The following is a 24,379-nucleotide window of genomic DNA, read 5'->3' as shown; positions in this document are numbered from 1 at the left end:
AGAACATTGTAAGTATTGATGCAGCAAGGAGCAACATATAGGGAGCAAGTTGTTAAGTATGTCTTTTTCAAGCTTCCCATGTTGGGATTAAAGGTCCCATAAAACCATGGTATATTTCAGAAAAAACAATGTTGAAAGAATCAATGCCTTATTGTTTTAAAAGTATTTCACAGAAAGCAGAAACAACTAGTAGTCTAAGAGGAAACGCTGAATAATAATGCAGTCTATTGGGTAATCTTAATCTGATTTAATTGTTATTCACAGAGAAAATTCTTGATTCCATTTATAAACCAAAAAATAGAAGGTTTTGTTGATCGTTTCTATGATAGGAACCTTCCTTCAGAGACTTTTCACATCTGGGGCCAATTTAATTGAGAAGTTACAAATGGTTCTATTCTTGTTTTACAGCTGGGGAACACAAAGTTGGAGATGCAGCAAAACATCCGGCAGGAGGTGATCAGCCTTTACCACCAGGACATGTCCAAGAACCAGCTGTTAGAACTGATCAAGTTCACCCTTAACCACTTGTGCCTCAACTTTATAGCATCTTTATTATTTGGGGTGGGAAAAGGGTGGGAGGGGCTTGGGGTGGGGTGGGCAGGAAATCAGAATGAAACAAGAACTCTCCGCTCTCTTCCTCAGACTGTAAAATCATGGGAATGTTAAAGTATCAGTCAGGTTTGATTTATAAATTAAACTAATTTTCTCTCCGATGCATCAGTGAGAAACACAAGGGGATCATCTAGAGGCTATAATAGAGGAAGAAATTAGGGAAACCATTAATATTAAAGATTTTTATGGCCAGGGGACTGAGCTGTTGAACTCTGCTCTTACAAAGAGGGAAGAGATGTCTGCCATTCTGTGTTTAGGCATGAATCAGAATCTTCTCAGAGAGGAAAGAGGGAACAGGCCTGAATGTCTAGTTTTATGTAGAAACTTTCCAGAATGCTGAAAAGCAAGAGATAGGGAAACAAAGACCATATATAAAAGGCCTGCTTTTTCCACTGCTACCAAACCCTTTCTTCTTTGAGACCAAATAAAAATAAAACCTGTTAATCACAGAAAATTTGCACTTTCTAAAATTTAAACACAGCAAAGAATTATGTGGAACAGTGAATATTTTTCATGTTTACAGAAGCCTAAGAATTTCACTGTAAGCCTTCAAAAGGAATACTGTACTTGTAGTGCATTGATCTGAACCGTCCTCCTTGTTGAGACTAATTGTGTGTAGCAGTTGAAAGCTCAACTGGCTCTTGGGACAATACTTTTGTCCCCATTTCTTTCATCAGATGCCAGCTGATCTCAAAAATTTGCATGTTATTAAATAAGTTTTTTATGTTGATGGAAATATTGTGCAAAACAGAACAAGACTCATTGTCTTTTTCTGTACAGATTATCCTACCTCCTACAATAAAACCAGATTTTTCAAAGTGCACCATGTGCTTCAGAAAGCTCTTCTCAGACATTAATCTGGGACTTGTTAAGGGTCTCACTGTTAACTCTTGTGAGTTTTTCAGCAGTTGGTCTAAGTTTATGAAGTGTCCTAAACCAGGGGTGCTACTTGATTGTATTATTTTGATATTGAACCAGGATAGGTCCCTAGTATTGCAAGCCAAGATTTTACAAGACTTTGATTTTCCTGTGAGTTTTACTATAATGCTGAAAAGTTGTGTGTCTGTCCTTGCTTTTCATTTGTTTCAAACTGAAAGTATCCTAAAGTGTAAACCCTGTTTGGATTTCTTTGTTTGCTTGGGTTTTTGTGTGTGGTTTTTTTTTTAACATGGATTGTTCTGATTGTATAATGCTGGCTTTGAATGGATACACACACACCTCAGCTAACATCCTTTACATTTCCTTCTTGTTCTGTGGCTAACTGCTGACAGTGGCATTAGAAGAGGTATTTTGGGTTTTGAGAAAAGAAACAGAAGCATGCCTCTGTTATAGAAAGATGTTCTTTTCAGAATAAGACATGAATATTTTAGGCAAACTCAAAAAAGACAGAAGGCAATTGCTAACATTTTGTGTTGATGTTTGGGAAGTTTCTCACTCTGAAGAACTGTGATTGATGGAAGCTAGGCACATTCCTTCCATGTTCAAGGCTTCTTTCATCAGACCTGGGCATATTCTTGTGCTCCACACAATATAACAGAACTCAGTGTGAGAACAGATTAGGGTTCCTTATCTTTTTCATCTTGTTAGTTGTCAGGTCACATTTCCTTCATTTATACCACTCAAACAGTTGGACTTCTTTTACCTTTTTTTTCATTCTTTATGCAAGTAGTTGACATTTTTAGTTTCCAAAACCACTGTCTCCTCTGTTTGTCACTTCCATGCAATTCTAACAACAGTTTGATTTTGTCTTTGTCAGGAGACTAAAATACCTTTCAACAGCTTCATCTGTTTGCAAAGAAGCCCAGACATAATAATGGCTACATAAAGTTTCTCCATGCACAGCCCTGGCTTTGAGGTTGTAGCCTGATAATGAGTAACAGGGTGAGGAGGGAAACAAAGAGGGAATTATTCAAATGTCATGGAAAAGGTGAGGGGAAATTTTGATATTGTTCTCCCTATCCCACATGAAAGTTTGCAGAGGACAAGTGATACAGACACAGATGTTTGTAGAGAATCAAGGACTGAAACCTTTGGTGTGAAGGCTTTTTTACCACACAAATCATTCCTTCAGGCTGGATCTGCCCTCTAACAAATGCCATTATATGATCATGATATGCTTGTAATGTAATGCTCAAGCTTCAGTTTCGGTGCAACCTCTTATGTTTTGATTTTAAGATCTTCACTCTGCAGTTGGAGATTGGCCCCCGTATCCCATATACTTTGAAGCAGCCAGAGTTTTGTAAAGAGTTGTTGGAACTTGGGTGCTGAACTCGTGAAGTAGACAGCTATAATCGCAGATAAATAAGGGACGGGAATATCACTGGCATAAGTGCTTTCACCTGTATTCTGCTTTTCATTTAGGAGGTGATTACAAGAAAGCCGTATCTAACTTTGTTATGCAAACACCAGTATCACCACAAAGAGATTTGGTTTTGTACTTGGCTGGGATTTCAGTAGGAGGATGAAGGGGTAAAATTTCATCAATGTTGTACAAATTCATATCTCCAGTGCAATATATGTATTAAAAAAACAAGCCCCACTCTGTACTTTGTATAGATTAGTTTTTAACTGGATTAAACTGAAACTCAGCACAGTGACAGATGTTTAGTGTTTTATTTTTAGCGGGTGGGCAAGAGGCAGATTTACCTCTATACAGCTTTGTATTCACAGAAACATAGAATGGCCTGGGATAGAAGAGACCCTAAAGATCATCTAGTTCCAATGCCACTGCCATGGATACTACACCATTCACTAGACCAGGTTTCTCAGAGCTTCATCCAACCTGGCCTTGAACACTTCCAGGGAGGGGGCATCCACAGCTTCTCTGGGTAACCTGTGCCAGTGCCTCACCACCCTCATAGTAAAGAATTTCTTCTTAATATGTAATCTAAACCTACCCTTTTTCAGTTTGAAGCCATTCCCCTTTGTCCTGTCACTACCTGCCCCTATAGAAAGGTCTTTCTCCATCCTTCTCATAGGCTCCCTTTAGGTACTGGAAGGCCACAATGAGGTCACCCCAAAGCCGCCTCTGCTGCTTAGAGGTCCTTCCTCTTTCCTCTCCATTTCCTGCATTCTGGAAAGATGTGAATTTATAAAAAGATGTAAGGGATCTTGTGTCTTCCCTGGCACCACCTGTCTCACTGCAATAGCTATTCACTAATTTGGTACTTGAATGCTCCATTTTCTATATTCATATATAGAAAAATATATTCATATATAAACCCAACTAATTAAAATGCTACTGCAACAGCATTATAAACTCTTAACACCACACGCTTCTTTGACTTGTTCAGATCCAAAACAGAAATCCCAGAGAAGGTGAAGCACTCATGTGCTTAGTAACCCATTTTTCTAGAGGTTACATTCTTTGGTTAGAGATTTTGCATTTGTAGCCAGGTGTTGGCCACTTCAGGATGTCAGAATGGCTGGGGCAAGGTGTCTGGTGAGATCCACAGGACATGATGCCATACCCAGGCACGTTAGACTTTTCCATCTTGTGAGCATATCTTGATTAGGAAAAATATGTAGAGGGGCATTTTGCAAACAAGCAAAGCTCTGAACTATGGCTTGTCTCTTGATAATTTATGCAAAAGTAGGTAGCAGATGCCAAGAGCTGTCCCTGAGGTTGGCCCCAGCAGTACTTTCTTGTTTACATCCTGAAATATCTGTTACTGAAATCAAGAGATAGTCGCACCAAGATTGTGAAATTAGAGTCCCATCTAAAAAACCAGCACTACTGACTATAGTTTAGTTACATTTCTAAAAATGAGGGGTTTTTTATTTTTACATCATGAGAAATAGGAATCTAGCTTGAGTCCTATTATTTATGCATCCACAGACAGCAAATATCAAAACCATGTACAGTTACTCTAATGTTACCTAATACCATAAAAGCTACACTTGCCAGATACACTTTGTATCCAATAGTAACAGTTTTTATAATTATACTATCAAATACTATGCTAAATGACAGCCCACATACTTGCTTGTGTGGTGAAGTACAATATCAGTGAGGGAAAGTAATTTTTTCAGAGATGTCCAAGTTTCTAGACCTGGTATGTCTTTCAGTGACAAAGGCAGGGATAGAGCAGCACTACAAAATTGACCTCTCCCTTCTTTGCCCCTTTTCTGTGAATTCAAGCATCTGTTGGTCTGAATGACTGCACAGTGACTGCTGCTCAGTCTCTGTGCAAGCAATTTGTATCTACTCAAATGTGTATTTGCTTTGACACGCAATAGCTCACAGCTGGTACCTCCTAAGAAACTGCCCACAGAGCCATTTCTGTGTTAAAGAAGGTGATGGTACACACAGTGTACAGAGTTTCTCCTCCAATATCTCATTTCACACCCTCTCATTATCTTATCACTGCTGTTAATAATACATTGAAGACTTCCATTTTTGTGCTTCCTATCACCAGGGACAGTGGAGAAAGTGGGATGAAGTGCAGGCAGCCCTCTAACTCCACTCTGTTCATACCAAAGCTACCCCAGTTCACAAGTCCAGGGCCCACCTAGGAGGAGTGGATGAGTTATTCAGCCGTGGAGTAGAGTTCTCTGCAAACTTGTATGTATGGAAATTTCCAGCCACAGAAAGACACTACATACTTCAGCAGCCATGAGTGAAGTTCCTGAGCCCATGTTAATTCTGGAGGCTGTGCAGACCTTGCCAGTGCATTTAATACCATGGAGAAGTGATACAACATCTGTTAAAACACACAGGGATTTCTCAGCTAACAAGCATATACAGTTGCATACCATTTCTTCACTAGAGGGAGTCTAAGACAAGGATTACTGAGCACTTCCAAACTTAATAAAGGAGCAGAAGGGTGACACAATACAACAGGACGTTGAAAACTGAATGATCCCTTAAAAGCTAAACAATATCTGCTATGTTTCAAAAGGGTTTTTATTTTTCTTTTACAAAAATGAATTTCTTACATTTTAAACTGTTTCCTTTTGAAAGAGGCCCTGAAAGTGCAAATAGGCACTAAGCTAAGGATGCTTTTCCTGAACACAGACACCTCTGTACCATCCAAGGACTGTGCACCACAACTGGATAACAACAACATGAGAACTACTTGGTGTTTAAAAACCCAAGGTGCTGACCAGGAAAAGCTACTATTTACATTTGTAGCTGGAAACCACAGTCCTCAAGTAGGATCCTATGTAGTAGTGAAATAAAAAAGGCAATGCTGTGCCATTCCTGCCAAAAAAATACAGCTGGAGGAAACAGGATTATACAGGGTCCAGCTCATTGTCACTCCTGAGGCTGCTCAAGGAACAGCTTCTTTGGAGGTAGATGACAAGTTGGTTCATATTAGCTTCCCCCCTCCCTCAAGGGAATTCTAAAGCTGAAAGTTGCATGTATTAGAGCCAGTTTAGGGAAGCTGGTTCACTCAGTCTTAAGCTCCCAGGGCTATTCACCAATGAATAGCCAAGCAAAGTGATAAAGATAATTCTGTTAAATGCTGAACTGAGATAAAGGAACAGGGAGTTGTCATCCAGGCATGCCTTAAGTTTTTGTGGAGTTTCCACACATCCCTAGTTTAATTGTGTTCAATGTCATGCTGCTTACTACACATAAAGCCACAGCTCAATTTCAACCACAAAAGTTATATTTCTTAGTCTAAATAACCTCTTTCTATGCATTTTATTTTTAACAAGGAAAGAGGAAAATTATATGCTGTAAATGTTCATAGATTTGTGTTCACTGAGGATTATAAAACTTAATAAATCAGAGACACTATTCATAGTTTAAATAACTATCTGTGTTTTAAATTTCTACGGCATTTTCAGAAAGAAAAAAGCCTGTCCTGATGAGTAGATTTAGTTCAATCTACAGGCAATGACAGTATCACCATAATAGTCTTTATTAATTTATCTATTAATTATTTACAGGTCCCCCGTTGCATTTCAGTTGGCTCAGTCTTTGTATTAACAGCTGCTTGTCTTTCGGTTGGGCTGATTGCTTTCCTGTACATTAAGCACTATCAACCACATCAGTGGTTTCCAGTGTCTAAATTTCAATTCTGATTGTATTACAGTTTCGACACTGAAAACTGTTCTTGCAAATGATTTTATTCTAAGGCTAATAAGGAGGAATCAGCGACTACAGCCAGCACTGGAATACTTCTTTTAGCGCTACTGTGATCTGTAGCCCCAGCTCCCAAAAGCAACACTCACATGCTTTTGCTCCCATTTGCTTAAAAGCAAAGTTTTCCTTTGGTCCTTTGGCAGCTGCAGGCAGGCTGGAGATTGCTAAGCCATCTGTGCCGTTACGTGGCACTGCAGACCTGGGCCCTGCAGGCTTATGCATGTTTCATCACAGCTCATCTGTCAGTCTAGACATGTCCTCAATGGTTCAGATGTCCCTTGGGCTCCTCAGGACAAAGCCAGGGTGGCACTGAGTATGCACAGAGCATTTTTTTAAATATAAAAAAACCCCAAAACCCCCCAAACAAATAAAAACCCCTCAGAACCAAATTGCAACACAGTAGTTATGAAACAGGGGAAAAACAGGGCTGGGACTAGATGCAATGTATTCACATGCTGCCACAAAGGACTGACTGAAAAGATGCAGTTTGACCCAGAAAGTGCCTAATACACATCATTCTGCTCATGCCTGATGCACATGTGTCATCAGTAAATCTTCAAAGTGGTAACTCTCAAGTGTTTGATGAGGTGCTTTCTTCATTATTAAACACTAACAAACTTATGCATCTAAATAACCCATTTACAAACAAATCCACACAGAAAAAACCTTGGAGGCTGTCTGGTTGTGCTGACTGTACAGTCACATGTCTGCCATCAGTCGTGGACTAAACACTGTTTAAATAATTGCAGCTCTTCAATCCAGAGAATGTAACTGCATGTTTTAAGTAATAAGGCAATAAAATACTTTTATGCACTATCATAGTCTAGTATCTAAACCTTTGTAAAGTGAAGAATTAATTCATGTTTATGAGTTAAAAAAAAAAAGCTATCTCAAGCTTATTTCAGGCAGTCATTAGCACTGTGTAAATGCAGCTCACAGCTGTTCTTGGTGCACAGCTCCTTAATGCTGCCCTAAAACTGGCTGCAGTCTGTCCAGCACTAGGAGGCAAGTGTGTATCTAGAAACAAGTGAGTCCTTTTTTCCTTACAGTTCCTCAAAAACTAGTAGTGTTCAAATGAAGCATAGAAAAGAAGCATTAGGAAGAAGCAGTTTTGAATCACCAGCTTGTGGGCTTTCATCCCAACTATTAGTACTAAAGTTTTTATCCAAAGTATCCATATGAGACGAATGTACAAATTTTCTTCTGTACCACACAAAGCAATGCTGCAAGAGAAGATAAAGCAGCTCTGCTAAAGGACCAGGACAATCTAAAACCTTTTCAGTTTCAGGTGCACATAGAGGAGAATGGGACTTTCATGGCTCCACACACCATTCATGTTTTTCCAAATGTATGTGAGCAGCACAGGGCAGAGCTGAAAATCATTTATGACACTCTTGTATCATATATTTTTTACTACATTTTTTATAAAGAAAGACAGAAGTAATATTTTCTGGAGTGGACAACACCACTGACTGTCAAAATGCTTTGCCATGAAATGACAGTATAGTTTAGTTTCTGGAAGACAAGGAGGTGTGGGATTTACAGTTGGTAGAGCTACGGTCAGTGTTAAAAAAGATAATCTTTTTAAAGCAAGTGTCCACTTTAAAACTCCCAAATTTTCATCTCGCTGCTGTAAGGGTGGGCATTCTTTGTCTCCAGAGCTGTGGTCTTCTACTCTAGACACTCTCACATGAATACACAGTGATTCTTATGTGTTCACATGGAATTGCTCTTAGTAATACTATGTATTTTCTCCAAATAGCTGCCTTAGCTGCCACAATCAGCTGTCCAACAGCTGGTCGTTTCCCCCACAGGCCTGCAGGAACTAGGAGGATGCAAAGCATTTCCCGAGATCTTAAATAAGATGTCTGGAAGCCATTTCCCCACAGAAGTCACATTCCCTTCACAGAAGGCAGCTTAATCTCTCAAACACTGTTGGTCATAGCCACTGGATCTCTCTAACCAGGGAAAGCAAACACCCTTCAAACACATCATGCTTTTCTTCAGAGGAATTTAACAGCTGCGTACGGTGCAACCATGAAACCTATCCTTCCCCAATCCTTTTCTCTTTGCCTATGTTATGAGCTTCCAGCAGGGATTCCTCTCCGGGATGAGGAACCCCCCCAGTCAGCACCTTGCAGTGCTCTATATTGTCTTGATAACATTTAAAGGAATCTGGTGATTTGCTTTTTAGCCCTATCAGTGCTGGATGCAGTGCAATGTTTAATGGGCACGCCAACTGCTGTGCAGGCACTTTAACTTCGAGAGCCCATTCTTTCTTTCCTGAAGGAATTGAACTCTTTAGGCATAGAGGTGATGAGTAACTCTCAGAAGGATCCTCCACAGGTACTGAAGTTAAAAATGAAAGGGTCTCTTCCTGCTGGAGACAAAACTGTATTGCAAGGAAAACCAAATTTCATTTACAAGACCCTGCAGTGCAGTTCATTGCTGATCTTGCACATTCAAAGAATACTACAAGGAAATCCTGTTCCCTCAGTTTACAAGGTGACTCTCTTATCCTGTGTCCTTTGGGCAATGTGTTTATGCTTTCCTCTTTGATCCACTTGAAAACATCTGGAGAGGACACACTGTCTTTAAACCTGCGTTTGCTCTGTCGTGAGTCAGATTTGCTCAGTCTGCCCTGGAGTGAGGTCAGTGCAGCTGTGTCCTGGATGTCCAGCTTTATAAGCACTGACATGCCAAAAACAGAGAGTTTTGAGAGGGCCAAACCTAAGGAGCAACAAAGATACTGCTCCTGATCAGATTTCACAGGATTTGTCATGATTTTAATAAAGTGCTAAAAAAAAAATCCTGTGCATACCTGAGTGTTCCACTATGACACACCTACAGAGCACTGCACTTGCAAACTAATGCACACAAAAGAAAGAAAAATGTAGATGTAGATTTAAATCTAGCCCAAGGACTAGATTAATCTTGAGAAACAGAGCTAGCCTGAGAATTTCAGTGTCCACAGCACCTGTATTCCTGCCTCCCCTGCTGCAAATCAGGGAGCCTAATCCATTGAGCAGATGTAATGCTCTACGTCTTTTGGAAGCTTTTAAGACACTATTACAGAAAAAAAAAAGGAAAGAATAGCTCTTGGAGTTTGTTAAGTATTTTCCTGAGGCAGCATATTTTAATAAGATGACACTTGCCCTTTAAGAGAAAATAAATAGATTATTCTGCAGCAGGGAAACTGCTCCAATTCATAACCTTTTAAATTGTGCTGGCATCGCTGATTTTAGGGGACCATAAGAAGGACTAGCAAGGAGAAGCTGGGAACTCCATGAACCAGGGAAAATAAAATATGTAATTACATGTTACATTTGTTACAGAAGCCCTGTAGGTGGATGAGTACTAAATTAGTATAAATAAATACATCTTCATATCCAGAGGACTAGAGGTTTGTTATGTTTAAGCTGTCAAAAGAACATTATTTCTCATATTCCTTACTGAGACAGGATTCCTCTTGCTTCCTGTATAATTAACCAGCTATATCAATACCAAGGCTATAAAGAGATAAATAATTAAATTTCTTTAGCCTCCTTTTAACAACTTATCTAGCAGTAAGAAATATTATATACTCTATGCACACAGACACAGAGACTAAGTGGTTTCTGACCTGAAGAGATTTAAACTTAGTGGTTAATGGAGGACATATAATCAAGACAAGAGTTACTGGCCCACTCAGGCAACTGCTTCTGCCTCAATTCCATGCTTCAGATAACACTACAGCTTTCATATTTGTGGGAAAAAAATGCTTTCAAAGTCATGTACTTTGTAGCCTGGAGAAAACTAAAAAAAAAAAAAAAAAAAAAAGAGAGATTTCTAAGGTTCCCAGGTATGTATACTACATCTATGGGTCCTTTCACTGTGAGGGCAGTACAAAGAACTGTTTGATGTAATTTGTAGGGGAAAATAATTTTATTTCAGTGGTAGGGAGTCATTTGGAACAGGAAAGTGTAACTCATGAGTCACCATGCAAGCTTGGTTCAGGCCCAGGAGACGCCGGCTAAAGCTTCTATAGAATTAGTCCACACAGGTATATTCATTTGGCATGTTATTTTTGCTACCGAGAGTCTTTACAAAAGCTCTAAGAAATTGGCGCAAACAAAGGTTGAATTTAACTTGGATGTTTGCTTTCCTTGAATTGTTTTATTTCAAATGAGTTAAGAATGTTATACTCCCTGCTATGAAACGCTGAAAGTAAAGTGGTTGGGAAAAAAATAAAAGCCAAAAATTGAGATTCTGTTACCTTTAATCCAGCTATTCCACCACCAATTTGCTTTCCAGGACATATCATATCTGACAGGATCTATTTCACTTACCCTCTACCCTCTCAACCACAATATGTAATTTCATATTTACCCTGCTGTAAAATTCTAGTGGCAAGAAAGCAGTATAGATTTTACATTTCATATTTGAGGACTGTTACCATCAAACCCTTGCCTGGGGTTTACTTCTTAACGAGTTTGTCCTCAAACTATAAATCTTTTTTGTAGCAAAGTTAACAGAATGTTTTAGTTGGTGGATGATGGTGAATGGGCTCAGAACAGCCTGTCCAAGTCAAGTGCTTTATTGCTATAGTGTTGATAGGAGTCATACTTTGGTCATATTCCTGCTGCAAGGAAAAAAAGCCACCTCCTTTAACAAAGAGTAAGATTTCTCTCTTCTAAGTCATATATGCAGTATGACTATTGGTATGTATGTACTCAGTGTCTTACTGAGACCAGGTATAGGGCACCCAAAAACCAGCACACATACACTTTTTTTTTCTGTTGCAGTTCTTTCCTCTATAATAAATCACTCTTGGCTTAGTGTCCCAGGAGTATTTTACTGCAGCAGCTTTTTAATGGAAGACTTTCTCTCTTGGTTTAGCAAAGCCTCCTCCTTTCTCCATAAGAGAAATTCCTACACAAACCACAGCCAATAAGACTTGGTGTGTCTTGAACTTTCCGTATCAAATTTTGTACCTGACAACATCAAACAGGTGTGCAGAGCAAGCCTTTCAACTTAAGCTTGCAGGCAAAGTGTATTGTTTTATTATTGTTTGTTAATCTCTTAGAAATCAGTTTAAATTTGGATACTAGTTTGTAAATACTCAAGCTTCTTTTAGACTGGCTGGATAAAGGAATAAGACACCCAACGAAGTTATTAGAGGTACTGGAGTCTTACCTAAAGGAGATCATATCCCTAAGGAAGTATTTTAGTATATCAGAATTGCGTGGAAATTTTCAATTTTCTATCCCAGTTTTGCAGTTGAATGAACTAAAGCAATACCATAAACTTTAAAAGCAAACTAAAAGAACTTTCCACCAATAACTCACTAAGGACCAAGTCAAACTTCTGAATTAATGCTGATCAGTATTTTTTCACTTATAATAAACTGTTTCAGGAAAATGAATGAAATGTGAGTGCCAGTACACTATTTTAGCCAGGCTTTCTCTGAACTGCATCCAGACTTCTTTAAGTCAGTAAGACAACATCTGTTGAATTTAGCACACTTTGGAGTAGTTTCTCTGAGAGTCAGTGTGGAAACCAGTGATGACTGGATATTGAGTAATACCTACTACTAAAAACTTTGTTGAGTGGCGTAAATTTGGCAATACTTTTTAACACAAGATCATGTATTTTTCTACAGATACATTAACTCCCCTTATGATGGGACAGCATAAGAGTATTACTATTGTAATTAATTTAATTTCTTCCTACTTTGTAGAAGAACCTAACAGGGCTGCTAATAAACTCTCTCTGACACCAAATCAAAGGCACACAAAACCATGAACAACAAAACTCCGTTTTAGTTTTAAAACAGAGCTATAAAGGCCATTCTGACAATATCACACCTGAGCATGACCCTCACCTCACCAGGCAAACATTACTGGAAGGTGTGATAAGTGACAGTGTTTATTCAGCAGCTGCTTGGCCCTGTATAACCTACAGAACTCCAGAATTGGGATTAGCAAGAGGAAGAAACAGGCAAAATCCATACTGTCCATCACCAGCAAATAAGTTGTCTCCAGGTTGATTTTGGTAGTTTTTAAATGAAGCTGCTTTTTGATATGAAAGTCACCTGAAGGAGGCAGTAAGGGACCTCTGGAAGTCCAGACAGAGGTTCAGGGGTAAAAGAGAATGTTTTTGAACATGCAAGTTTCACACTGAGCCTACTCAAGGCCAAGTCCAAACAAGAGGAACAAGCTGGCAGGGAGTCTTATATTTATAGTTGTCTCTTCAGGTAGTTATTTAATGTTACAGAGAAGTGTGAAAATTACAGTTTTAACAGTAAAACACAAAACCATTCATCCAATATGACACATTTATGGAATAGCTTTGCTGCTAAAACACTTATTCTCTTCTCTCTGGAAAAGTAAAATAAACAATTCTGATTCATCCAGCCAAGAAGCAGTTCCCACATCGAAGATGAAGTGCATTACTACACATCCAAAGGCTATTGTGGATGTGACACCTCAGTGCCAGGTACATGGAAGTAATAGAAACCGATTGAGTTTAGTTATCTGGTTTAAGGGACTATTCCCAATGGAGAAAGAAGCAGAAAATAAGGACTGCATGAGGAGGGATTTAGTTTCATCTCCTATGTAACTTGCAAAATATAAAACAGAGTGAAGAATGTAGGTCCAAACGTGAGGTTTCTACTGAAGAGGAGACTTTTGAGGAAACATAAATTTTAAAATTGGATTTAACTCCACTTAAAAAGAAAATGGATTCTCTTCAGTGAGGACAGATTTGGGCAAAAGAGTAGAAACACTTGTGATACCATGGAAATATCTTGAATGGTAGTACTGTAATTCAAGAGTTCTGACCACAGGTCACAGGGTTATGACACACTGTGGAACTTTTTATTTTATTTTTCTCCTTAAATAGATGATCAAGAGCACAACAGAGGTGATGTGCTTTTCAGGTTATGTACAGTAATGAACAAAGTAAGTAGGAAAAAAATTCAAATAAAAATTACAAAAAGGAAATATGAAAGAACAAACTTTCAAACCAAATGGATCCAATTAGTAAAGCAGGTGGATTCTAAATGTAAAGATTTCAGTTATGCATATCCAGACAACTCTTGATAGAAGAAAATCTGTGAGAAAATAACAGCTACTTCCTACAAAGTAATTTTTAAAGATAGATACTGACTTCCAAAAAATATCTGTTTATTGCCTATAATTCTAGATAAATTCTCAACAAGCATGAGCTCTGTCCATGGTTGATGTAGCCAGCCATTAGTTCTTTCAAATCAAGCCATCCTGGTATATTCAGTGATTAGTATACATACAGAGTGATAGACATCTTGTAAAACATCACTGGGTAGGGTACCTTCTTTACCCTCAGGTTCAAAATTTACCATCATTTTACACAAGGAAGGTGCTCTCTGGGCACTCTGCTACACCAAAATCCATACATTTTGCAAGAACATCACTCTGATCTTCCTGCTTATCTCACTGCTTCTCTTGTCCACCCATCCCATGAAAGAAGCATTATCTAACTTTTATTCCTCAAGTTTTAAAACTAAAGTAGATCTAACATCTCCATTACTTGTATGAACTCATCAGGAGACAGTGAGAACTTATGATAAAAGAATTGTTTAGGTTGGAAAAGACTCTTAAGATCAGCAAGTCCAACCATTAGTCCAGCTCTGCCAAGTCCACCACCAAACCATGTCCCTCAGCACCACAGCTTTTTAATACCCCCAGAGGTTGTGACTCAACCACTTCCTTGGGCAGCCTGTTCCAATGCCTTACCATGCTTTCACTGATGGAAATTTTCCTAATATCCAGTCTAAACCTTCCCTGGCATATCTTGAGGTCATTTGCTCTTCTCCTGTCCCTTATTACTCAGCAAAAAGAGACCAAAACCCACTTCACTACAACCTCCTTTCAGGTACATGACAAACAGGACAAGTTGATCTAAGACAACGACATAAACATTCAAGTCATTCAAGTGCCTTAGCATAGAGGATTATACAATAGACACAAGGGCCATATTCTCTGTGCTAGAGAAAAGGAAATAAAACAGGATTTTTACTCACAAGGCACAGGAAGAAGTTCCCAGGAAATGCTGAAGCTGGAACAGCATCACTGTCACAGCAAAGGCACCATCAGAGACTATTTGAGTCAGCTGCCCACTCCATTAACCTAATAGTTCCCAACCCTAAGAGGGAAAACCTGGTGCTAATGAACTCCTTGGCAAGCTCTCTTGGATTTAAAGGCTCAGGATGTAAAATGAGGGCTGGATAGAACGGGGGCTCATTGAAGTCAAGGGTCCCTTCTTTCTGGCACTGATGCTCACTGGTAATTTATGCGCTTCAGCTTCACTCAGGAATAACATTATTGTGACTATAACAACAACAATGCTATTTATATGCTGTGCCTACCCTCTCTTGGGCAGAGAAAACATAAAGGCAAAACCATAAGCAGGTATTGGCCACTTAAAATAGCAAAGGTAAAAGGAAGAACTAGAGAAATAAAAATGTGGCTCCCATCTCCTGCCATAGCATGTGGCAGCCCTACTCCCAGCTCAGGGCCTCAGCTCCTGCAAGGGAAAGAAAGAGAAGACATGTTTCTCTGTGGGGCCACTGTCACAAGGCCTCTAAACTCTCTCCAGTTCAGACTGGGTTGCTTATTTAATGTTGCTGAGCTTTGCAGTAAGGGAGTTGGTTAGGAAACCCTCATTGGATGTTTCCATTGGCATTTAAACTCCTAAGGCACAAAGGTTGACAGAGGCAAGTGGTGAAGAGGAGCTGCAAGTGGTGATTTTTGAAAATTCTCTTTAAACTGAGTCATTCCCCTGTGATAACTCCTTAAAGTCACACTATATATTAAAACAGGGGCATAAGCCAGAAAAACATGCAGCATACCATCCTCTGTAGGCACCCAGTGGTGCTTAGAGCAGGATGGAGGCAGCGGCATCTGCAGCCTCTTAAGAATGTCTTCTGCTCTTTTAATAGTTCTCCTTGGGGGTATGGAGGTTTGTATCACGTATCTTTCTCCCGTTGCTGGATCAAAAATAGTGCACTGAGTCACTTGTCACAGGCAGTTTGACAGTCCCCAGCCACGCTGAACACACGTCCCACCGCCTGCTCTGGTCCAGCTCACCCAAGGCCTTCTTCACCCAAGGGTCCTCTCATCTCAAACAGCATCTTCACTTCAGTAAGGTCTGCAGTGATGGTTAAATCCCCCTTTCTGCTGCAGCACATGCTTTCAGCAGGTTGGCAGATTATGCCATTTGATCCAAAACCACACTGAAACAGGTGGAAATTTTTCTACTGCCTTCCAGGAAGCTTGGATCAGGGCTGATGGGTTTGAGATGTCCACCTTGGAATGGGGCAGCTGGGCCTGGATAAAGGAAGTTCCACACAGGAACATGCACTGCAAGGAGTACTGACCCTGCCCATTTTTAGTGGACACACCAGTATGACTTTGAGCATGAGGAGAGGGAAAGGTGTAACCAGGGAGCCTAAAATGCAGTGATTTTGAACCTTCTTCTTTTCTCCTCAACCTTAATCTGAAGAGCTAAAGCACTTCCCCTTCCACACAAACCTGCAAAACGAACAAGAGGGAATAATTCATGGTGGTTTATTAATATCCAGTTCCTAGGAATAGGTATTTCCATGCTTTGTACAAATAACCACTATTAAAGTTGCACGCTTGACAATTTCACAGAGGATTTTTGGGTTTCTAGTATCTATTTAAATGTTGTATTTTATTTCTCAAAACATTCTTGTGCTTTATCCCAAACAACTGGTGCTAGCACACCTATGATAATTACTTTAAGGGGACACTGATGTACAAAGAAAGAGTGGAAGAGAAAGGAAAACATGAAGAAACAAATTCAGTTTTCAAAAAACTATTAATTACCTGTTAGTTTGATATTATTAACTATTAATAAATAACTAACCACAAGGGTCAGATGCCAAAAAGTCCTCCTAACACTGCTTCCAATAGGGCTCTGTTGTGACTTGTACCTTGCTCAACACACAGCAATATTGACCCACTGGATTGAGTAATGCTGATCATGCCCAGCCTGCAGTCTCGCCTTACAGGGCAGCCAGAATTTTGACATTGACCCTGTTGCTGATCTATGCTAGCATGTAAACCATGGCCTTCTTAAAGACTTTTATACCAGCCTCTCATAGCTGCTTTTTAGGCCTCTGATCTCACATATCAGAATTGTCACACCTTTGCTGGTCCTTCGAAAGAAAACAGTTCATTACTTCTTGTCTTCTCACTGTGTAATTTCAGGATTTTAAATGTATTTATTTTGTGTCCCTTACTCCCTTGTGCCCTCATATGCCACCTCCTCAGTTCACTTCTGGTTTGTATCTATTTTATAGGGACATGTCCTACTGAAGTACTGTACTTATCATGGCTTTGAGGGATAAAGAGACAAAGTGGGACCTTGTTATGCTCTAATTTTGCACAAGGATGTCCCTTGATTTCATTAGGAAACACAACATGAAACTGATACATTCAGTGGCTCACCAGCAGTCACTACAAGTATTTTAAAACTATAGCATAAAACATAAGTGTTCTCCAGTCTCCCTTTCTGATTAACCAGCTCTATGACCCTATGATCCAAGCAGCTTCACAAGCTCCATTTGGAATGCACTAAACAGTGTGAACTTATGAGCACAAACTGATGATGATATCTGGACTCTGAAGCACATGAAAGGCAATTCCCATGGACTCAGCTGGTTCTGCCACACCCAAAACTCATCACTGGGTCACTACAAAACCTGTGCTTCCTACTTCTTGTGTCCATGTCCACACCTCAGCCAGGGCAAGCCTCTGGCTTCCCTCATGCTGGTTTCTGTGCAGAGGACACGTGGGAGCCACGGCACACTCTCCCCGGCTGCTAAGCAGGATCCAAATTGTGATACCACCTACCAAAAAGCAGACGTGGGCTGAGAAAGAAAGTTCAAAAGCCCACTCACTTTGGACTTCAACTACAAAAAACTGCAGTGTTTGCTCACTGCTGAGAATGAGGAACTTTTGTACGTCAAATGATTGCACCGACGCCTTCTTCAGAACCCTCCCACAGAGAATGGGGGCGGTCGGCACAAGTGCAACTTTCAGAAAAATTTCAGATACCTGTGCTCCTAAATACTGTGTAAATGGCAAAATGAAAGGATCCCCAAAAAGAAGTGATATCCCTAGTGCAAAATAAATACGCTTACTCTTCCTTGTTCTGCCCCTGAAATGCTTTTGAGTATTTTCAATGGTGAAAGAACAGAAGGATTTTAGATCAAAACAATCCCAAGATTCAAAATCACCAACACTTCGATTCAAATAATTCACTGTTTTAACAGCACAAATCCTGCCTTCCTCATAATATTTTGATGTCTCTTTTTTGCAAGACGTGGAAAATCAGGCCAATTCTTGTAAAAGAAGTGACATAAAAGATGGTCCTGACAGCAGCCCAGTGAAAGCAAACTGTTTCCTCCCATCTTTTCCCTTCCACTCGCAGTGAACAAAGAGAATTTTCTACCTCTCTCCTTCACAGATCTCCCTGAGGCAAAAAGAAGCTTGCATCAGTTCCTGAAAATAGTAGCATGGTATTGCTGCTGAAACTGCTTCACATTTAGGTCAAACCTTGAAAAGAGCTTTAAAATTGCAACCAGAGCTGAAAATGTTTTATGAGAGAACCTTAAGGTGTATCTTACACACTGAAATAAGGCACTAAGGAGATTATAGAGAAGTCAAAGATTTCAAGTCACCGGAAAACTAACTAATATTTTGTCTATGACTCTTGTAAGAACAGAGCAGTGCTATTGTGACAAGTGATTAAAAAAAATGAACTTTCAAAGGAACGAAGGTGCCTGGGAAATGCAGGTAGCTCTATGGTAAGTGCCCTCTGACAGGCAACGGGAGACGGCACAGGGGCAGTAAAAGGGAAAGCTGGAAAATAATGCGACAGTTCAACTCAATCTGACAGAACAAACTTAATCATCAAAGGCATTTAACCATTCAGCATTTTAAAAAATAAGGGGGGGGTATGATTACAAATGTAAAATATGCCTTTACAAATTTTCTTTGCTGACTACTTGTTAATGCTAGTTTTCCTGTCTTGTTGTTGTCAAACTCTTATCACACTTTGAGAGCTGTTCACAGAAGAGTACTGGTGTAGTGGGAATTTGGAAACTGAGCAGGTATTTATTCCTGTAACTGGCAGTCTGATAATGCTGATACAGGACTTCATAAAACTGAAATACACAAACAGCAAAAATATAACTAATATTTTAGCATTTTAAAACAACATTTGATTTCAGCAAAAGTTGTTCTGTTTCATTATAGATGCCTGAAAGCATTCTGTAGTCACTATGGAAGTTTTCTTATACTTCTGAATGAGTTTGTCTTATTGTTACACTAATAAGGCATAAAAAGTTTGCCATAATGTTGCCAACACAAACCATTTTGGGTGTCTGTTGTGAACTACATAACACACAAGACTTGATACTAGAAGCTCCTTTAATTTGAAACTAACTTGGTGCCTCTCAGCACAGCTTGTGTAACCAGGCGTTGGATCAGTTCTGTAATACTTATTTTTAGGTTGTATTTGAACATTATATTTTTTTCCTGGGTGACTGGTTGCACTGTAGTTAATCCTGGAGCTACCTCCTGATCACCCTGCATAGAAATAAAATTGCTGCTGTTACCAGTGTGCCCAGATAGTGGATTTGCAGGAGTGTGCTAAGGGGAATTGCTCCTGTTATCACTGTGGAACCGAGAGGGTGAACATGGCTCCTTCATGTTTGGTGGCAAATGACAGATCTGGAATTCAGCTAAAAACCAAGGCAGGCGCCGGGTGTGCAGGGAGATCAGGATGAAATTAGAAAGGGAATCGCTTCCTCAGCAGGAGTTTATTTTGTGACACAGCATCCCAGAAGTGACCACACTGTCTTACACATCCCTCCTTCCCCTAAGCACAAAAACCTCAGCTTCTTTTATAAAAGGGAAAGGAGTGAAAGGTTTTGCCTACTGCATGCAGATATAATTTCAGCATTCAGCATTGGCCTTTCATTTAAAATATCTAATTCTATTTTTATTCTCTGATTATCTCGCAGAATTCACCATGACCCAAGAGAGGTTAATTTTTTTACTGAGTATCCTATGGCCATGTGGCTTGGGTGGAGGGGAATGTTGCTTCTCTTCATGTAGAAACTGAAATACAGAATTTTTCTGATTTATAGTTAATTTGAACTGTGTATTATCTGTTACTCCTTTTAAAGGCAAAGTATTGCTTACTATCAGAAAGGTACAGTCCAAATAGGTATTCCTGAATGTTTTATTTTGGAAGTGTAAAGGTTTTTAAAATAAACAAAGGTAAATATTCAAATACATTTCATATTGCATCTGGTAGGAGTGGCTCCATACAACACAATATGGATGATGCAAATCCAGCAGTATATTTCTTTGAGACATAGAGTATAATATATAGACACTTCTGGATCTGGTCTTCTGTCATACATAACATTGTCTGACCCTTTTGTTATAATTTAAATCCAGCCTACTTTATTAATTATTAATATTTTATTTTGCTATATTGATTGTTCAAGTAAGAAAAAAAAGCAGTTAAAAACTACTGACTTGCGAACACTGCAAGACCCTAAAAACTGCAATGTCTGAGGATAAATACACATTTATTTTTTGAGAAAATGTGTTATTACCTGCAGTTGAATCAATGCAGAATGATCGTGCAATTAAATAGTCTGACTTGAAATTTAAAGCTGCAGACCATGATTTTCCTACACCCAGTTCTGCTTGAAATCTCTCACATCTTTAAAAAAATATAATTAGCTTTAGATTTCCCCACAATAAATAACACCAGAACATACCTTGTGCTACCAACCTGAATTTAAAAAAAAGTAAGAGGCCACCTCAGTGTTTTGAGTTCATGAGATCATCTTTCAGATACAAAGCCCTAAGAGAGTTTTCCAGTCAGAAGGCATCAGGAAGGCTCTTCACTTATGGTAAACTTGGGTTTTAGCTTGACAGACCTCCTCCTTATTGTGCTTTTAGGGGACAATGTCATGGTGTCCATAATGCTCCTGTCCTCCTCCAGCTGCCTCGCAGTGCAAGAAGGGGTGGGCACTTTCACTGTGTTGCCAAATTTAGAGTAATCCACAGAGTATCTCCCATCTTCCTCTGCCACAATGGGCACAAACCTTTGGCCCCAGAGGATTTCGTCTGCCAGGTAGGAGGTTCTGGCCTGAGTGGTGATGCCTGTGGTCTCCACCACCCCTTCCAAGATGACAATGATTTCCAGGTCCTCGTGGTGGTGAAGGTTCATGGGGGAAATGTCATAGAGGGGGCTGTTCTTGTCTATCACGTGGTAGATGATGAGTGGGGAGACGAGGAAGATGCTGTTGCCCCCCACGGGGTTCTCCATCTGGATGTCGATCTGGTTGAGGGGCACCACCTCCCCCTCCAGGCTGGCGGTCTTCTTCACCACCTGCATGCGGATGGTGGCACTGATGATCATGCTCTTCCGGAGGTCGCCCACGCGCAGCATGAAGCAGAGCTTGCCCTCCCGCAGGGCGATGACCGCGTGCTTGCTGAAGATGAGGGTCTCGGCCCGCCGGTGGGCCTGTGAGGTCTTCATGAAGATGCAGCCCAGCATGATGGCGTTGATCACCAGCCCCACGATGTTCTGCACAATCAGCACCAGGATGGCGGCCGGGCACTCCTCCGTCACCATGCGCCCGCCAAAGCCGATCGTCACCTGCACCTCGATGGAGAAGAGGAAGGCGGAGGTGAAGGAGTGGATGCTGGTCACGCAGGGCACAAAGTTGGCCTGGGCCCCTGCTGTTCCCTCCCCGGGGTCCCGCTGCAGCCGCGTGCTGTGGTCCAGGTCCCCGTGGGCGAAGGCGATGAGCCACCAGACCATGCCGAAGAGCAGCCAGGTGCAGAGGAAGGACATGGTGAAGATGAGCAGCGTGTGTGGCCACTTGAGGTCCACCAGCGTGGTGAAGACATCCTGGAGGAAGCGTCCCTGCTCCCGGATATTTTTGTGGGCCACATTGCAGGCGCCGTTCTTGCCCACGAAACGCGCCCGCCTCTCCCGCGCGCGGTACCGGGCGTGATCCGGCACATCCTCCGCCAGCCGGGTCAGCACGTACTCCTCGGGGATGATCCCCTTCCTCGAGAGCATGGCTCCCCGCCGCCGCTCCGCCGCTCAGCACCGCCCCGAGCACCGGGGGCGGGAGGGACCGTGTGTCTGTGTGTGTGTGTGTGTGTGTGTGCGGCGGGGACGGGGGGGCGGCCGCGCCCGGGGGCAGAGCGGGCGAACGGCGCCGCCGCAGCCCCCGCCGGAACCGGTCCTGGATCGCTCCCCGTGCGAGCTGGGGGCGTTCCTTTACCTTTTACCCCTCAGGGTGGTTTTTTTTATTTTTTTTTTTATTTTTTTTAATTTTTTTTTTCTTTTTTTTTCCCCTGAGGAAGGGTTTCGTGCCGCTGTTTGTTTGTAAACATTTGATCCAGGATGGATTTACTCCCCCAGCTGCCTTCCGTTAACAGGGGGCTGCTTTGTGGGATGCTGTGGCTTCGGGTCAGGTGATTACTCCGTGAAATACAAAAAAAAGAAAGACAGAAAAGAAACGGTACTGGGCAATTTTTTAAAACGAATTTTTAATATTAATAATAATAATAATAAAATTCCTGAAATTCACCTGCACGTTTTTCTTCAAAAAGAGGAAAGTGTTCATCTAATAAATCGGGCAGTTGGTGGCAGGAAATTTGCTTCAAGAAGCTAAATCCAAGGATATAATGGTTACACAGAGACCTGGAAATAAAGGGACTGAATCCCACTTCTAAAATTTGCTTGAAGAAGCTAAATCCAAGGATATAATGGTTAAACACAGACCTGGAACTAAAGAGGTTCAATCCCACTTATAAAATTTTCTAGAGTTATTTAGACAAAACAAGGATTTTTTTTTTTTTTTTTTTAACAAAGGAGCCCATGAACTTACATGAGCTATGGCTGCTCAGGAAAATGTCTATAGTCCAAATAGAAGTAAAAATTGCAATAAAAATGATCCAGCTGCAAAGGGTTAACCCCTGGTGACATGAACTTCCAGAGGGGCATATCCTCGGAAGAGGCAACAAAAGGAGGCAGGAAGGTAGAACCCATCTGTGGCACTACGATGTCTCTGTGGGTGTAAATACATACATGTGCACGCCTGAAAGGATGTATCTTCCTGACAAGATGCATTATTCAGAAACATTCTGATCTGACTTCTCTGTTGTGTAAACAGCAATATTCTCATCCATGTGTTTACTTACTCTAATTTCAATATTTTGTTTCTATTTCAGTTTAGACACCAACATTGTATAATTGCTAAAACATCCCAGGATGTTTTAGCAATTAGCAATCCTGCATAAGGGGTTTTTCTTCAGTGCCAGTGGATTTGTGATTATTTTTTTTCTAATTGCACGTGTCCATGGACTTTCCCTTCAGTTTAAGCTCTAAGTGCTGTGATACACACTGTAAACAGCTATTGGCGCCGATTCCCTGGGCAAGGCAATTGTCCAGTTGATATCTGGGAGTCAGCCAGTTGGGGCTGAAATTAACTTTCACCACCTACAGCTACTTAAAGCGGCCCACCTAGGGATTTCAGACTAGCATTTTGAAGTAATCACTGAGCATTCTGAGCAGTTGTTATGGGTCTTGCAATTAAACGCTTACTTTAGACTATTTCTACTTTTTATACATGAATAGTTGCATGTCCTTGCACACATCTATTCCTTTTAGATGGTCCAGTTTCCCAATACTGCGTGATTTCTCCTGTTCTAGTTAATCTTTCTTGCTTCTTTGATAAACAAAACTAGAAAAGCAACATGTGGCTGCCAGGACACTGAGTGTAGCCAAAGGTGTTTCCCCTTTCTCTGTATCACTTCGCTTGGCTCTTTTTGTGTGCTTACTGTGAATATGTCACCTGCACCTACACTTTTAGTTTTATATATAAATCATGCCAAGCACATGATTTATATATATACAGTTTAATTTTTTTTAAAGTTTAGGTTTTTTTAAAAAAATACTTTTTTTTCCTAAACATTTTAAAAAACCGCAAAACAACCCAAAAAGATGAAGTAATTTGAAGATTTACTTGTCAAAAGTGTAGTTCTCTGGTTGATAGCAGCTCATACTTCCAGCATTTTGCGGTGAGCACGAGGAGGCTGTCTAACACCATGCAGTTCGCAGGCAACATTGCACGCTCTTTTGCAGAGATGGACGTAGGGATTCAAGAGGTAGTCCTGACTTCTGTGCCGGTTTTCCGTACTCTTTTCTAGCCGTGGGCTTATTCTGTACCTTTTCCTCCAGGGGGCGGTACCTTCATGAACGTAGAATGGTTAAAAACTTGTGTGGGGGAGTGTTTTAAAGAGAAGAGTGAACTGCTGCGTCGCCTGGTGCTAGGAACTACCCATGGAGCCCGCTACAGCAAGGGATATGGCATGAACACATTCACTGTGTTGGTTTTAGGAATCTTGAACTCTATAGTGCTAGAATGGTGTTTCCTTGTTTCCACTTCTGTTCTTTATTGGGACTGTCACTGGCTACTTCTTTTTCTTTACCTCTGAGCACTTATGGGCTGAGATGGGATAGCAAAGCAAGTGGCTTCTGCTGAGGAATTTCTACACCAGAATAAAAAGAAGCCCTGTCGTT

At 40.6% G+C, this 24,379-nt stretch overlaps 2 protein-coding genes across 2 annotated transcripts in view; one reads left to right on the top strand and one right to left on the bottom strand.

The window, feature by feature from the left end:
• The window catches only part of NUCB2 (nucleobindin 2), a 29,212-nt gene extending 26,003 nt beyond the window's left edge, over positions 1-3,209 (top strand). The window contains exon 13 of the mRNA XM_051803973.1: positions 409-3,209. Coding sequence (XP_051659933.1) covers positions 409-521 — 113 coding nt within the window. The 3' untranslated portion in view covers positions 522-3,209. The remainder of the gene's footprint in view (positions 1-408) is intronic.
• A 16,349-nt stretch (positions 3,210-19,558) lies between these two features.
• On the bottom strand, positions 19,559-22,176 carry KCNJ11 (potassium inwardly rectifying channel subfamily J member 11). The gene has a single exon (XM_051803974.1). The coding sequence runs from the start codon at positions 21,866-21,868 to the stop codon at positions 20,666-20,668; it is 1,203 nt and encodes a 400-aa protein (XP_051659934.1). The 5' UTR covers positions 21,869-22,176; the 3' UTR covers positions 19,559-20,665.
• Between the last annotated feature and the right edge of the window lie 2,203 nt (positions 22,177-24,379).

Source organism: Manacus candei, unplaced genomic scaffold (genome assembly GCF_025592945.1).
Source record: "Manacus candei isolate 608988 ecotype Guabito, Panama unplaced genomic scaffold, ASM2559294v1 h1tg000060l, whole genome shotgun sequence".
NCBI classification, from domain to species: domain Eukaryota; kingdom Metazoa; phylum Chordata; class Aves; order Passeriformes; family Pipridae; genus Manacus; species Manacus candei.
The sequence above is the reverse complement of the archived record's forward strand: the minus strand, read 5'-3'. Positions and strand labels throughout refer to the sequence as shown.